Raw genomic sequence first — 16,376 nt, 5'->3', positions numbered from 1 at the left:
GCAATATCCACATCACTATATGATATCAAGAAGTGTTAAGATGACACTAGAATTGGAATTACCACTTCCATTTTGGTCTATTTTAAATGCAGAAAATAGAAAAGTGTGTGCATATTGGTGGTCTCTTGAATGAAACCTTAGGGAAGGAATGAGAAAGTGATTGCAAATAGTCTGTTTTTCTCAGATTCTCTTCCCTTCACCTTCTAGCACACACTCATTTAACAAAACTAACAGTGAGGAAAGAAAGCAAAACAACAACAACAACAAAAGTTACTTATGTAAGTTACAAAGGGCTTTACTACTCAAGGCTGACTACAAGCATAAAACCTTTAAAATTTAGATCTTAAAAAAATAGTTTCCCATGTTTCACTTCCAGTTTAGTTCCATAATTGGAGCATAATATTTCCAAATTCATATCTTGGACATACCAAATGGTCAGCACATTCAAAGCTCAGTGGATGAACTTGGAGAATAAAGTTAAAAGTAGGTCAGGCAAAGGCTGAACTATTATTAATTTTGGTTATTTAAGCCCATAGTAGTACTTAAAATAGATCGCATTATTTTCTGGAAGCTAATGACGAGAAAGGGCGTAACAGGGCATTGTCCTGCTCCCATCTTTTTTTTTTAGCCAAGAAATGCTTGGAAATCTTTCTTTCTCGAACACCTTTTGCAATTTATGTACAGTGTCCTTTCCCACCACCTTTACAACTTGTGCAGCTCAGAATTTACAATAGCATACACTTGGCAACAGCACGCTCAGCCAAGGCGGGGGGAGACAGAATACGTCTTCCCTCTGAGTGATCTCTCCTGGCTCCACCTCTGAAATGCCTCCGAGGCTCTCTTCCTCCCTAAGCGCTTCATTCTTGTGCTTTTTCTACTTTCTGGGTAATTGGTTAATTAGCCTTGATGCACTCTCCTTCCCATCCACAATCTATCAATTTACAACTTTGGCCTGCAGGCTTACTCTGGGGTGATTTTAATAGGTGATCCAGTGATCAAAGTGATTTTATTTTGTAAAGTGTTTTATACATTTACAGTGTTTGACAAATATGGTGTGATGTTGCCAGAACTTTGGGATTTCCTTTAGTGAAAATATGGTCCTGATTTAGACATGGGACTACCCGAAAGATATTGTGGAAAAATGTTGTAGGAGAAGAATTAATCTTTCAGATTAGTGAATTTAGATGTTTATTTCGCTTCTTGCACATTTTATAGCAATGGTCATTAAAATTGAGTTAATTCATTCAATACAATATTTTAAAACCAAAAACCAATAGAAATATTTTAGCCCAGGATTTGATATAGTATTAATTGAAAATTTTATTGCTGTTGCAGGAGCTGCATAAAAGGATAGTAAATCAGTACATGAAACATTATCAACTACATATACCTACTCCAGCTCAAGAGGACTGTATGTACTGGTATAACTTTCTAGCATACCACATGGCTAGTGCCAACATGCAGAATGTAAGTTCAGATTCACGTCTCCTTTCTCCCACAACCACATATTGTCTCCCTACATAACTGTTTCCTACAAAAGTCTCTTCCTCAATGTTGCAAAAATCCTGTGATTTCATTGCAAGTCTTTTAATATTTGGTGTGGTGTTGGTTGATTTTTGTTGGCTTTTGTTGTTGTCATTGTGTTTTGTGTTTTTACACAAAAACCAAGCCCCAGCTCTTAGTATCAGGTGGCTATGCCAAAATCTTTGTTCATTTAAAAAGGTAACTTTCTAGCTGTCTCATAATTGCAGAGAAAAGCTTAACAACATGAACCTTAAAGGCTCAAAAACCAAGAAAAATAAAAAGAACCCCAACTTTATTATTTTAAAATTCATGATTTTTTGGGAGCCTAATATGACAGAGGACAATATCATGGACAAACTTTAATTAATTAAAATAAATCTCATTGAGTTAAGATTAATGTTGTTGTAGTTCATTGTGTTAAAAATGCAGGTATTTGTGGTGTTGAGATTATATGCAACTTCGAGGAGGAGGGGGTATGCTAATGTAATTCCTTTGATTATCGTCACTTTGAAGCCATGCACTGGAGAGATTTGAATATACTAGTTCAAACTGGATTTTCCAGGGAGCCACAGACAGACGATTTTTGGATAAAATTAGCTTGGTTTCAAACAGACTCAGGGCCTTCTTGATCCAGCAAATGGGCAGGACCACTGGTCCACCAGAGGGCCCCAATACTTAGGGAAGGATTCAAAGGACTTGACCTACTGGCTGGGTCTGTTATGAACTTCTGGCCGCAGAAGAAACCCTTTTGTGCATTTTAAGGACTAATCACCTGACAGAGCCCATGTTGGAGTTGGGTTGATTTCTGGTAAGCTTATTAGCATGCATGTAGTTTTTGCTTATGGTTTTTAATGTTTTTTCTGTACTTACTGCCTTTGCCCTAGGAATAAATAGAAAGAGCTATGTGGTAACTTATAACTCTAGGTAATCACTCTGTTATTACTCTCTGAAGAGAAAGTAAGCAAACCTGCTTAGGCAGAGACCCTTTCTGAGAATAATACAGTAAAGGCAGAGAACTGTGCAGCTTGGAAATACCCTAGTCAGAAGGGAGAGAGACTCAGGTCTCCACCCAAGAGAGGTAATGGCTGGGGAGCTGGAAACCAGAGAATGCATGCCCCTTGATGGATCACTGCAGTGAAATACAGGTGCAGTTGTCCTGAACTGGGACACCTACCTCGTGATTTTTAAATACTTCGGATTCGCCATACGGCTTCCTTCTTATATTACAAGTAGCTTGTTTTGGCTAGGGGGAAATCCTGAGGGAGGGGAAATAGTTTAGATTAACTATCTCATCAGATTTAATTTTTGCTCTCACCATAGTTCTGTTATGTTGTATGTGAGCCATTCTGTGGATATGGAGTTGGGGGATGTCTACATCGATGCCTTCATCTATCTATTTTACTGGGTTTTGTATTCTGTTTGACACTGGTCAAAAAGAAATTTTGTCATTTAATTTTTTCTTCCTATTTGTATTTTTTTTTCAAAATATGAAATTTCAGTTAGCTCTATAATTGGATGAAAAATGGGAGGGGACACTTTATGGAAAACTACGTCAGCTTCTCCCATTTTTTGTTTGAGTTTTGAACTTTTGTCAGTTTCAAAATTAGAAATGTTTTCATCGGGTTTTAGGTTTCTAATTATTTGTATAATATAAGAAAGAGATAATTTGTTTACAGGGTCCTTATTCATGTTGTATTCTCTTGAAACTCCATTTGTGCTCAAGCATTAAAAAAAGAAATTATAGGTTTTTTGTTCTGTTTTTAGGTTGTAAACTTTGAAGCATAGGATTGTCTTTCATTTCTACAGCACTTAGACTGGTGCTACCAGAAAGTAACAAAAATAATCTGGTAGGGTAAATTGGGGATGCTTGGAAAAAGATTACTAAGAGATTGAATCCGAAAAAAGTAACAGCTGGTCAGCCATATGTAATTTACATAAAATATAATTTTCATAACTTTTCATTTTAATTTTTTGTAATGGAACATTTCTTTAAAGATCAGTTACTCGCTGGCTAGGACACATTCAAAACAAAATGTCCTGTGTCCATATCTGGGATACAAAGCATTCAAATTCTTCAAAGAAGTGGTTAGGGTTTTCAGTCTCACTTACTTTATGGAATATTTCCCTTCCCCTCCTCTCTCACTATTATAAAAATTTCTCTGATTAGAAGTGGCAGTAACACTTGCTACTGTAGGAGGGGCATTAAAGTCTGTCGACCAGTTTTTCAAGTTATAAACTTCTCTGCTAAAATAGAGCAAATTAGTTTTATATAGTGTAGTGTTTTTCTTGGGTAATCAGATTAATGCACAATAGAGGTGATGTTAGAAACAGCTTCATCCTTTTGCTAGACAGAATTTATTCCATCCGTTCTAGTTATTTTACCCTGAAACTGCTTTAAAGTTTGGCAATGGCAGCTTTATGCTTAGTAGTTATACTTTTGATTTTTTTTCAGGACTGTGAAAGCATTAAAAAGTCTTCTGTCAATGTTTGTGGGACATTCTGTTGGACTATATTCTTGTTTTTGAACATTTAACTAAAACTAATATTTGCAAAGTTTATCCTTCCTCTCTTTCCATATGTCACAGTACTAAGTGACTTCAGGCTCTGGCTGAGGATCCCTCTTTCAGGATCTTACATAGCTGTCTGACTCTCTTTAAGTGTTCATAACTGATGAGGCCTGTCCTTAAACTTTGCCAGTAATAAATTTTAGATTTTTGTGGCTTCTTTTAATATGGTGGTTTTTTCCTTTGATGTCAGTCTATTTAAGCTTTGAAGCCTTACAGGGATGTTGATTTTTACTGTACACATTTAAAAAATGCTAGACAACAATTTTATATATAATAACTTTTTTCCATATATATATTTGTTAAACTCATTTCTTTTTCTTACAGGAGCTTTGTGCTCTCATGTTTTCTCTAGATTGGATAAAAGCAAAAACAGAGTTGGTAGGGCCTGCCCATTTGATTCATGAATATGTAGAATATAGCCATATATTGGATCAGAAGGTATGTTACTTTAAGATAAATGACTAATAGTCTCTAACCAGACCCTGTTTTTCTGTTTGATTTCAGGTTATTAAAAATAATTAATCGGTTAGAGGCCAAAGGAAAGAGTGGTAAACTATGGAGTTGCCTTACAGTAAAGCCTAGAGGTTGGGGAAGAAAAAAATAAATTCTTGGACATTTAATATGTAGATGAGTAACAGACCATAATGTATATAGTCAATGTGAAGACTGAAAATAAATAAATCATAATTTATGTAGAGGTTGTAAAAATGTTGTTGAATAATTATAATTAGTAAGAAGTAACACTGGTAGGGTTCCTGTAGTCCCCACATCCTGTTGGGACAGATTGTGTCACCCTTCCTCTGTGAAATAACCGGTTGACTTTGAGAGCTGTTTTGGGATTAAGGAACTACTCATTGTGAGTAAAAGTGATGGTGTCTGGACCATTATTTTGGGGGAATCAGTGTAATACGTAGGTTACTTCCAAATATTCCGTTTTATTAAATCTGTTTGCTCCAGGACTAAATATAAACTACACTTCTGAAAGATTAGAATTATTATGCAAGCTGCAAAAATATGAATAGTATGTTTGAAAAATGTCCATGTTCAGTTCTGACTATATTATCAAACATACCTGTTTTGTTCACAGGATAGCATAGTACGTGAAAACTTTCAGGAATTTCTGTCTTTAAACGGACACCTTCTTGGAAGGCAGCCATTTCCTAACATCATACAGTTAGGGCTGTGTCAACCAGAGACTTCAGAAGTGTATCAACAAGCTAAACTGCAAGCTCAGCAAGAAATTGTTAAAGGAGCATTTTACCTGGAATGGATGTAAGTAGTTACAAACTGTCTTGATACACTGGTTTCTTGCATACTGGGAAACTAAACAACTCTTCTGAAAACTATTTTCTATGTACAATTAATCCACAAACGCTTTTAGAGAGGATTATGATTTTGATAAGAAAAAGAAATGCAGCTATTTGAGGAATTGTAAATCTACAAATTATTTCAAAAAGGCCGAAAAGATAATATGGCAAGTTAATTCAATTGGGGTGGGTAGTGTGACAAAGCTCTGTCCTTGTCTCCATGGGTCCCGTGTTTCTTGGTGGATTTCACTAGCCTGAGAGGCTTACTGTGACCCTCCACGTAACCCTTCTCTCTCTAGAGACAAGGGTCACAGTCTACTGAGCCATTATCATAAGCCAGCAAGGGAGGTGAGGAGAAGCTATCCTCCCTTGCACAGTCTCTGTTGTCTTCCAGTCTCAGTGATTAATGGGGGGGGGGGCAAGGGGGAGCCTGGGCCTGCCCTCTACTCTGGGCTCCAGCTCAGGGACCCTAATAGTATCATCTATAGTAGCTGACCTTTTAGAAACATGACACATACAATTCCCTGGGCTACTTCCCCACAGCAGCCCCCACTTCCTCAGGCTCCACTTCACCCTTACCTCAGGGCCTCCTTCCTTGTGCCTGATATGGTGTGTACTGCTCAGTCTCTCCAACAGCCACAACTTCCTCCTACAGCTCCTGACATCCACCCCCACCTGACTAACTGGGAGGCTTTTAACTAGTTTCAGCCAGTCCCTGATTGGCTTCAGGTGTCCCAATCAACCTAGTGTTCTCCCTGCCTTCTGGAAAGTTCTTAATTGGCCCCAGGTATCTTAATTGACCTGGAGCAGCTGCCATTTAACTTATCCTGGTACCAAGGATTTGTTTAGCCTGGAGCTAATATATCTATCTCCCACTACTTTTCTATAGCCATCTGGCCTTGCCCCATCACAGTAGGTAGTTGTTGTTTTTTACTTCTATACCTAAACTGTAGACTGCAAGGTTTGGTTCTTAGTGCTGAAAACAGTAATTCATGTAGGTATAGAAAGAAACCATAAGTAGATAGATAAATATAAACAGAAAATGTAACATGTATGGAGATAAGTCTTGGGAAGGAAGGTGAACACCAGTAGAAGACATACATGGGAGGGATTGCAAATGCTTTGGAAGATAGGATTAAAATTCAAAATGATCTGGGCAAACTGGAGAAATGTTTGTCCAGATCATTGTCTGAAGTAAATAGTCTGACTTTCAATAAGGACAAATGTAAAGTACTCCACTTAGGAAGGAACATTCAATTGCACACATACAAAATGGGAAATAGAAAAGGAGTACTTGTGGCACCTTAGAGACTAACGAATTTATTGGTTAGTCTCTAAGGTGCCACAAGTACTCCTTTTCTTTTTGCGAATACAGACTAACACGGCTGTTACTCTGAAAAATGGGAAATGACTTCCTTGGAAGGAGTACTGTGGAAAGGGATCTGAGGGTTATTGTGGATCACAAGCTAAATGACAATCAACAGCATAACACTTGCAAAAAAAAGTGAACATCATTCTGGGATGTATTAGCAGGAGTGTTGTAAGCAAGACATGAGAAGTAATTCTTCCACTCTATTCAGCGCTAAGATCTCAACTGGAGTATTTTTTCTGGTTCTGAGTGCCATATTTCAGTAAAGATATGGACAAATTGGAGAAAGTCCGGAGGAGAGCAACAAAAATGATTAAAGGTCTATAAAACATGACCTATGAGGAAAAATTGAAAAAAATTGGATTTGTTTAATCTGGAAGACTGAGGGGGGACATAACTGTTTTCAAGTACATAAGAGGTTGTTACAAGGAGGAGGGAGAAAAATTGTTGTTCTTAACCTTTGAGGATAGGACAAGAAGCAATGGGCTTAAATTGCAGCAAGGTAGGCTTAGGTTGGACATTAGGGAAAACTTCCTAACTGTCAGGGTAGTTAAGCACTGGAATAAATTGCTTAGGGAGGTTGTAGAATATCAGTCATTGGAGATTTTTAAGAATAAGTTAGGCAAACACCTGTCAGGAATGGTCTAGTTATTACTTAGTCCTGCCTTGAGTGCAGGGGACTGGACTAGATGACCTATTGAGGTCCCTTCCAGTCCTATACGTCTGTGATTCTATACTTGTCCTAAATACGCTTTTGGAAGGAAAGTGCCCTACTAGTGAGCAACAACTTAACACGTAGGTGATTGTTAACTCTTCATACAAACGTTATCCCACTTTTGGATGATCAGATCATATAGCTATCCGAGCCCTTATAATGCATATGGCAGGTTGCAATATACGTTACTCTTATGCCCTGAAATCTGGAAGACAAAAGTGAAAGATATTAAAGTGCTCTGCAAAACATAGATGTACAGGCATTTTGTGTGTGGATTAGATTGAAAGAAGAAACCTCACTTATTAGTATTTTTCTTAAATCATTGACTATTATTTCTGTGTTGTAGAAATAAAAAATCCATGAAGAACCTCTCCCGTTTGGTTGTCCGTCCCCATACAGATGCAGTTTATCATGCGTGTTTTTCCAAGGATGGACAGAGAATAGCTTCTTGTGGTGCTGATAAAACCTTACAGGTAAAATACATAAATGTAACCAAACTAAAATAAATAAATATATATAATATGACAATCCAGACAAAATAGTACTTAAGTTTTTCTATTTTTGTTTTACTAGACAAGGATGCCAAGAAACTAGAGTACTTCAGAGGGAAAATAATTCAAAAGGATATAGACAATGGTGCCTAAATTATTTTAACTGTATAACTTATTTTGAGTCATCTTTTTATTCAGAAGGATATAGGATTATATGGTTCAAGGGTTAATATCCCCTAAACGCAGCTATAGCCAATGTAATATAGAGATTGTTTGTTTTTTCTTTAAGTACACCCCCGGATCATGTTGCCTCAGGGCACATCTGCAATACAGCATCTGTAACGGCACAACTATGGTGCTGCAGTTGTGCCTCTGTAGTAAAGGACAGGATTTTTCCATTGATGTAGTTAATCCACCTCTCTGAGAGGAAGTAGCTAGGCTGATGGAAGAATTCTTCTATTAACCTAGCCATGGCTGCACAGAGGGTTAGGTCCACCTAACTATGGTGGTCAGGGGATTAAATTTTTCACAGCCCTGAGTGACATAGTGGTGGAATTTATTAATAATACTACAATTATTAATATAATGTGAGACCACCAGACACTAATGTAACCAAAAATTCCTTTAAGTCTAAAGGTCACGTATTTTATATTTTATACATTTTATACAATTGCTCTAAACATGGCTAACAGCCTAAAAATAAGCCATCAATGTATCCGACACAGTAACAAAGTATTCATAAGCATGTGGTCAGTATGCTGACAAATAGACCAGACCTAGGGAAAACCCATCTCATCCTGGTGTGCTCCAGCATGGTCTGACAGAGAGCCTTAAAATTTAAAAAAAAAAAAAAACAGTTTTATTCCCTTCAACAAACAAATGATGTCATAGCCAAATACCTCTTTAGCTAACACCTAATTTGAAGCCATTGATTCTAATTTTCAATTTTAATCCAGATAAGATTTACAATTTTTTTTCCCCTCCTTTTCTCTTCCCCTCCTTCCTGCTGACCAACAGCTTTTTTGTTGCACCTGGGTTCAGATAGGCTTTACTTTTAAGATAACACTGGTATGTGGGGTGGGAAGGTCCATGTTGCCTCCTTTTAAAGACGCATTCTCTTTGTCTTATTTAAAACCATCTTCAGTCACCCTTATTGGTCAGAGGCCTTCTTTTTAGAAACTCCCTCATCTCATTTAATTATTTTTTGAACCAGACATCCTCTCTACTCCATTAATTTTGGCCTTATAATTCAGTGTTTTCAAGGCTTTCCTTCTGCTTGCTAGTCAGGGCCTTTCTTTACAACACATTTTCTTAACCAAACTTAAGCTAACTCTAATTCTTTAATTTCATATTTATTCTACACATAACTATGTTGATCTAATTTTTAAGTGTCAACCAGGCCTAAATTAACCTCACACAAAAATGCTTTGCATATTAACCTTCCTAAAAACTGAAAATTAGTTTGCCAGTGCTGGAGGAGCCCTGTACTGGTTAGTACCAGTTATCTGTATGGAAATTGTAAAACTATATGTAGACATTTAAACTGTTCTCACCACTTTTGCATAAAATATTTTATCAACCCAATGTTAGTGGAGGGGTGGTGGTAGAATGAGCTCCAGAAATGGGAGATGCGATTAGAGTAAAAATTGGGACATAAGAGGACGGCTTGCAATCAGAAGCTGGGTGAGGGGAACTTCCAAAAAGGAAAACCGAGGAGAGATGACTGATGCCAATTTATCAGTAGTCTGCCTAGAGGCAGCCAGCCAGCTCTCTACAATGCTAGCTGTCAGTCAACCAGTACCCCAGTAAGGTGTACGTATTCCAGACAGCCAAAGATAAGGGTAATGAGTAACTTTTTTGCAAACCTTCTTTATCCTTTTGGATTCCTACTAAGTTGAATATTCATCTTAATTCCTAGGTGTGTGTTTTAGTTTCTGGTTATACACGGTTAATGTAGATATTTAATATACTGTATATTGTTGTTTTTATTTGCTGGCTGCTACTACCAAAGCCTGATGACATCCCAGTTCAGAAAATAGCTTGTGCATGTACTGTTTGTTTTGCTTTGCTGATGTCATTATGCTGTGCTTCCGTAGTTAATGGCTTTATTAGTGAAAGAGTACAAATTTCTCTTAAAAAATGTCAGTCATAAAGTTCAAGACAGAAGGGACCACTAGATTACCCAGCACTCTCACACTAAACCCAACAATGGAAATGAGACCCACAGGAGACTAGACTACATCAGAAGAAGTAGTGTTTTACCCACAAAAGCTAAGGCCCAAATAAATCTGTTAGTCTTTAAGGTGCCACCAGACTCCTTGTTTTTGTGGATACAGACTGACACGGCTATCCCCTAATAGGAGGCTAGACTGTTTGCCACAGAAAGAGAACAGGAGGGAACAAGGTACACCAGTGCTTGAGGCCCCTGCAATGGTAAGGAAATGATTAAGTGAGAAATACTCAGATAATACTGGCAAGTGACTCATATTTACATGCTGCAGAGGAAGGCAAAAATTCCCCACAGTCACTGGTCATCTGATTTGGGGGAAAATTCCTTCCTGACCCCACAAATGGTGATCCGTTAGACCCTGCGCATATGAGCAAGAACCAGCCAGCCAAGCTCCTGAGAGAGAGTGAGTGCTTGGTGCCACCTCAGAGCCCTGGCCCACCCTGCTTAGTGTCCCATCTCTAGTTGTGGCCATCCATGATATGTTAGAGGAAGCAGATAAAAAAACCTCTCAGAATACATTAGTGGGGGGGAATCCCCCTGCAGGCAGCTGGCTAAAACCCTGAAGCATTAACTTTTAGGAACATGAGTGAGCCCCAGGTCTGTTGACCCTTGTCCCCCACCATCATAAGCAAAACCGCCATATAAATTTATCCAGCTCTCTTGTAAAACTAATTAAGTTGTTTTCCCTCCACAACTTCTATTGGGAGCTGTTCCAGAACCTGACTGCTCTTATGGTTAGAAACCCTCTTATTTTCCAGCCTGAACTTGTGCATGACCAGTATATACCCATATGTTCTTGTGCCAAAATTGTCCTCTAGCTTAAACAGCTATTCACTCTCCCTGGTATTTACCCCTGCAAGCTCTTCCAGTTTTCTCTCATTAGTTAGATGCTCCATTCCCCTGATCATCCTTCTCTGCACCTATTCCAGTTTAAATTAATCTTTTTTGAATGTGGGTGACCAAATTGTACACAGTATTCCAAATGAGGTCTTACCAATGTCTTGTACAATGGCATTAATACTTCTCTATCTCTACTGGGAATGCATTGCCTAATACATCCTAGGATCACATTTTGTCTTTTTTTTTTTTCAGAGCCATGACACATTGGTGGCTCAGTCATCCTGTGATGGACTTACATGTCCAGGTCTCGTGCCTCTTCTGTCACTTCCAGTTGATGAGCCCCCAGCTTGTAGCAGAAATTCTTATTATTAGACCCCCCGTGCATGACATTGCACTTGTGACAGAAATCCATCGTAAATACTAACTTCAGTCTTTAAGGTCATTGAAATTTTTCTGTATTGACAATACCTGCCAACTTTGTATTATCAGCAAATGTAATTAACGCACTCCTACTTCTTATGCCAAAGTTATTAATAAAAATATTGAATCATTTTGTCCTTGAGGAAATCTGCTAGTAACCTCTCTCTAGTCCCAGCGTTCACTATTCAGCACAATCCATTGCTTTCTCCCCTTTAGCCAATTCCTTTTTCACCTTTCAATGCTTGTACTCAGCCTCGTCTTCTCTAATTTATCTACTAATTTCCCATGTGGTACCATGTCAAATACTTTACTGTAGTCCAAATATATTAGCTATATTGCACTTCCTTTATCTAAAAAATCGTTTCTTTTCCCAAAGAAGGAAATCATGTTAGTCTGACATAGTTTACCTTTGGTAAATCCATGTTGCAATGCATCCTTTTTACCATTTAGTTTGATTAATTTAATTATTCTTTCCTTCATAATTTGCTCTAAAACCTTGCGTACTATTGAGGTCAGACCAATAGGTCTGTAATTGCCTGGATCACATTTTTTCCCTTTCTTAAATACAGATGTAGCAATATTCCAGTCATGTGGTATGACCCCTCAATAGATAGATGTATTATAAATCCTTACTACCAGACTAGCAATCTCATGTGCCAGTTCTTTTAGTATTCTGGGATGGAAATTGTCCGGTCTCCCTAATTTGAGTGCATTAAGATCTTTAAGTTTTCTTGCAACTCAGATGTGGTCATTTCTATTTCTAGACACTCATTTTCATCATCCATACTGCTTTCATATGCATGTTCCATATTATCATAGTAATGGAAAACTGAGGCAAAGTATTAATTTAGTTTTGGGGCAATACCTAGATTATCTTTAATCTTCTTCCCATCTACACTGCATAACAGCCCAAACTCATCCTTCCTTATTCTTTTTATTTATATCTATATTTATATTAAAAAAACCCTCAATTTAATTTTCCTTGGCAAGAGCTAATTAAGCTTGACTTCGCAATTCTCACTTTATTCCTACATTTTGTAAACTTCCAGTTTTCTTTGCTGATCAGCCCCTTTTTCCATTTCCTATAGGCTCTCTTCTTACTCCTAATAATCACTTTGAGGTGGTTATTCATCCAGCTGATCTGAGTCTGAGCCTTTCCCTACAAGTTTTTTCCCTCTTTCTTAGGATGAAAATTTAGCATAGTTTTTGTATAGTTCATCTGAAGAAATTTCAAGGCTCTTCTGCATTTAAGTCCTTGAGTTCTTCAATCCAGCTGCCTCCTTTAACTAATTCCCTTAACTTTCCAAAATTTGGCCTTTTGAAATAAAATATCATAGTTGACAATATGGTTTTGATTATACTTCCATTTAATGTAACCTGAATCAACTCGTGATCACTCAAACCAACGTTATTTCTACGACCAGCTCTTCTATGACGTCCTCATTACTTATTAAATCCAAGTCTAAAATTGCATCACCTCTTGTGGTTCAGTGAGGATTTGATGAAGAAAACTGTCATCTATCACATCGCAGAATAACTGAGCCCAACCAGTCTTAGTAGCATTTATTCTCCAATCTGTATCCAGGAAGTTAGTTTCCCATTATGACACAATTCCCAAAAGTATTTATTAAGGCTGTCAATTAATTGCAGTTAACGTCTGTGATTAACTGAAAGCAAAATTAATGCATTCATTTTTTTAAAGGGTGTCAATCACATACCTGCAGGCGGGGCAGGAGGCATCCCCAGCAGGAGGCTGAAGCCCCAGCCCACAGCTCTGGAGCAGCGGAGATACTCGAGCAGCCCCAGCCCACAGCATCCTGGGCAGTAGGGGACTGGAGCAGCCCCAGCCTGCCGCTTCACAGGCGGCGGAGGGGCTGAAGCAGGCTAGCACTGGAGGTGACGGCAGGGCTGGAGCAGCCCCAGCATGCAGCTTCCTGGGCAGAATGGGGGCTGGAGCTCCACACCCCACCGGGGGCTGGAGTCCTGAGCAGGGCTGAATCCCAGAGAGCCCAGCCCTGACCCTATATTTGAAAATATAGAAAATCCACCAAAAATTTATATAAATGGTGTTCTAATATTGTTTAACAGTGCGATTAAAACTGCAGTTAATCATGATGAATTTTTTTAATTGCTTGACAACCCTAGTGTTTATTTCTCTAATAATATTAGATTCATTACAATTCATATACGAATCTGACCCTGGGATGTATAGCAGACCTCTAACACTATCCCAATAAAACCTCTTTCACAATCCTTCCCCAAAGTGATTTTGACCCAGACAGATTCTGTTTTGTCCATACTATTCATATGTCTTTACAGTTTACTGCTTCATTGGCATACAGTGCTACCCCATCACCTTTACCTTTGTTCTCATCTCTTCTAAACAGTGCATACACTTCAATACCTATGTTCCAGTCATGAGTGCTATTCCACGAGGTTTCAGTAATCCCTCTAATAACTGGTTTGACCTGCACCTGTAGTTCCTGTAGACCGATGAGTCGAAAGAATAGTAAACATGGCAAGCGACCAGCTTGGCTTAATGGTGAAATCCTAGCGGATCTTAAACATAAAAAAGAAGCTTACAAGAAGTGGAAGGTTGGACATATGACCAGGGAAGAGTATAAAAATATTGCTCGGGCATGTAGGAAAGATATCAGGAGGGCCAAATCGCACCTGGAGCTGCAGCTAGCAAGAGATGTCAAGAGTAACAAGAAGGGTTTCTTCAGGTATGTTGGCAACAAGAAGAAAGCCAAGGAAAGTGTGGGCCCCTTACTGAACGAGGGAGGCAACCTAGTGACAGAGGATGTGGAAAAAGCTAATGTACTCAATGCTTTTTTTGCCTCTGTTTTCACTAACAAGGTCAGCTCCCAGACTGCTGCGCTGGGCATCACAGAATGGGGAAGAGATGGCCAGCCCTCTGTGGAGATAGAGGTGGTTAGGGACTATTTAGAAAAGCTGGACGTGCACAAGTCCATGGGGCCAGACGAGTTACATCCGAGAGTGCTGAAGGAATTGGCGGCTGTGATTGCAGAGCCCTTGGCCATTATCTTTGGAAACTCGTGGCGAACGGGGGAAGTCCCGGATGACTGGAAAAAGGCTAATGTAGTGCCAATCTTTAAAAAAGGGAAGAAGGAGGATCCTGGGAACTACAGGCCGGTCAGCCTCACCTCAGTCCCTGGAAAAATCATGGAGCAGGTCCTCAAAGAATCAATCCTGAAGCACTTACATGAGAGGAAAGTGATCAGGAACAGTCAGCATGGATTCACCAAGGGAAGGTCATGCCTGACTAATCTAATCGCCTTTTATGATGAGATTACTGGTTCTGTGGATGAAGGGAAAGCAGTGGATGTATTGTTTCTTGACTTTAGCAAAGCTTTTGACACGGTCTCCCACAGTATTCTTGTCAGCAAGTTAAGGAAGTATGGGCTAGATGAATGCACTATAAGGTGGGTAGAAAGCTGGCTAGATTGTCGGGCTCAACGGGTAGTGATAAATGGCTCCATGTCTAGTTGGCAGCCGGTGTCAAGTGGAGTGCCCCAGGGGTCGGTCCTGGGGCCGGTTTTGTTCAATATCTTCATAAATGATCTGGAGGATGGTGTGGATTGCACTCTCAGCAAATTTGCAGATGATACTAAACTGGGAGGAGTGGTAGATACGCTGGAGGGGAGGGATAGGATACAGAAGGACCTAGACAAATTGGAGGATTGGGCCAAAAGAAATCTGATGAGGTTCAATAAGGATAAGTGCAGGGTCCTGCACTTAGGATGGAAGAATCCAATGCACCGCTACAGACTAGGGACCGAATGGCTAGGCAGCAGTTCTGCGGAAAAGGACCTAGGGATGACGGTGGACGAGAAGCTGGATATGAGTCAACAGTGTGCCCTTGTTGCCAAGAAGGCCAATGGCATTTTGGGATGTATAAGTAGGGGCATAGCGAGCAGATCGAGGGACGTGATCGTTCCCCTCTATTCGACACTGGTGAGGCCTCATCTGGAGTACTGTGTCCAGTTTTGGGCCCCACACTACAAGAAGGATGTGGATAAATTGGAGAGAGTCCAGCGAAGGGCAACAAAAATGATTAGGGGTCTAGAGCACATGACTTATGAGGAGAGGCTGAGGGAGCTGGGATTGTTTAGTCTGCAGAAGAGAAGAATGAGGGGGGATTTGATAGCTGCTTTCAACTACCTGAAAGGGGGTTCCAAAGAGGATGGCTCTAGACTGTTCTCAATGGTAGCAGATGACAGAACGAGGAGTAATGGTCTCAAGTTGCAATGGGGGAGGTTTAGATTGGATATTAGGAAAAACTTTTTCACTAAGAGGGTGGTGAAACACTGGAATGCGTTACCTAGGGAGGTGGTAGAATCTCCTTCCTTAGAGGTTTTTAAGGTCAGGCTTGACAAAGCCCTGGCTGGGATGATTTAACTGGGAATTGGTCCTGCTTCGAGCAGGGGGTTGGACTAGATGACCTTCTGGGGTCCCTTCCAACCCTGATATTCTATGATTCTATGATTCTAGTTCCTCTATTTTTTTGCCCAGACTCGCTGCATTTGTGTACAAGCATTCCAGTTTCCCTCAGACCTCATCCAGTTTTCTAGCTTGTGGTGTTCCATTATCTCTTGTTATATCTTCCATTAGCTGATTTTGCAGCTCCTATGTATTGAAACCAAGCATGGAGATACACATGTTTTTCCCAACCTTCTCCCCTCATCTCCTAGTTTAAAGCCTTTACCAGTCATGCCAGCCTTGAGCCCAGAACGTTAATATCTCAGGTACTCAAGTGGAGTCCCTCAGTTGAGTTCAACACTATTTCTATAAATGCCTTCCAGTGGTCGATCATCCCATAACCTTCCTCCTAGTTCAGTCCTTGACCCATCTGTTTACCTTTATTATCTTGTTACACCTTCGCTCTCCTT

General features: G+C 39.5%; 1 protein-coding gene across 1 annotated transcript in view; it reads left to right on the top strand.

Annotated features, from left to right (window-relative positions):
* Positions 1 to 16,376, top strand: part of APAF1 (apoptotic peptidase activating factor 1) — a 93,286-nt gene that overhangs the window by 28,351 nt on the left and 48,559 nt on the right. Inside the window, exons 11-14 of the mRNA XM_074941845.1 lie at positions 1,336 to 1,467; positions 4,416 to 4,529; positions 5,179 to 5,363; positions 7,829 to 7,955. Of these exons, the coding sequence (XP_074797946.1) occupies positions 1,336 to 1,467; positions 4,416 to 4,529; positions 5,179 to 5,363; positions 7,829 to 7,955 (558 nt within the window). The remainder of the gene's footprint in view (positions 1 to 1,335; positions 1,468 to 4,415; positions 4,530 to 5,178; positions 5,364 to 7,828; positions 7,956 to 16,376) is intronic.

Source organism: Natator depressus, chromosome 1, assembly GCF_965152275.1.
Source record: "Natator depressus isolate rNatDep1 chromosome 1, rNatDep2.hap1, whole genome shotgun sequence".
Classification (NCBI taxonomy): domain Eukaryota; kingdom Metazoa; phylum Chordata; order Testudines; family Cheloniidae; genus Natator; species Natator depressus.
Note: the sequence above shows the minus strand (reverse complement) of the source record. Positions and strands in the feature narration are given on the sequence as shown.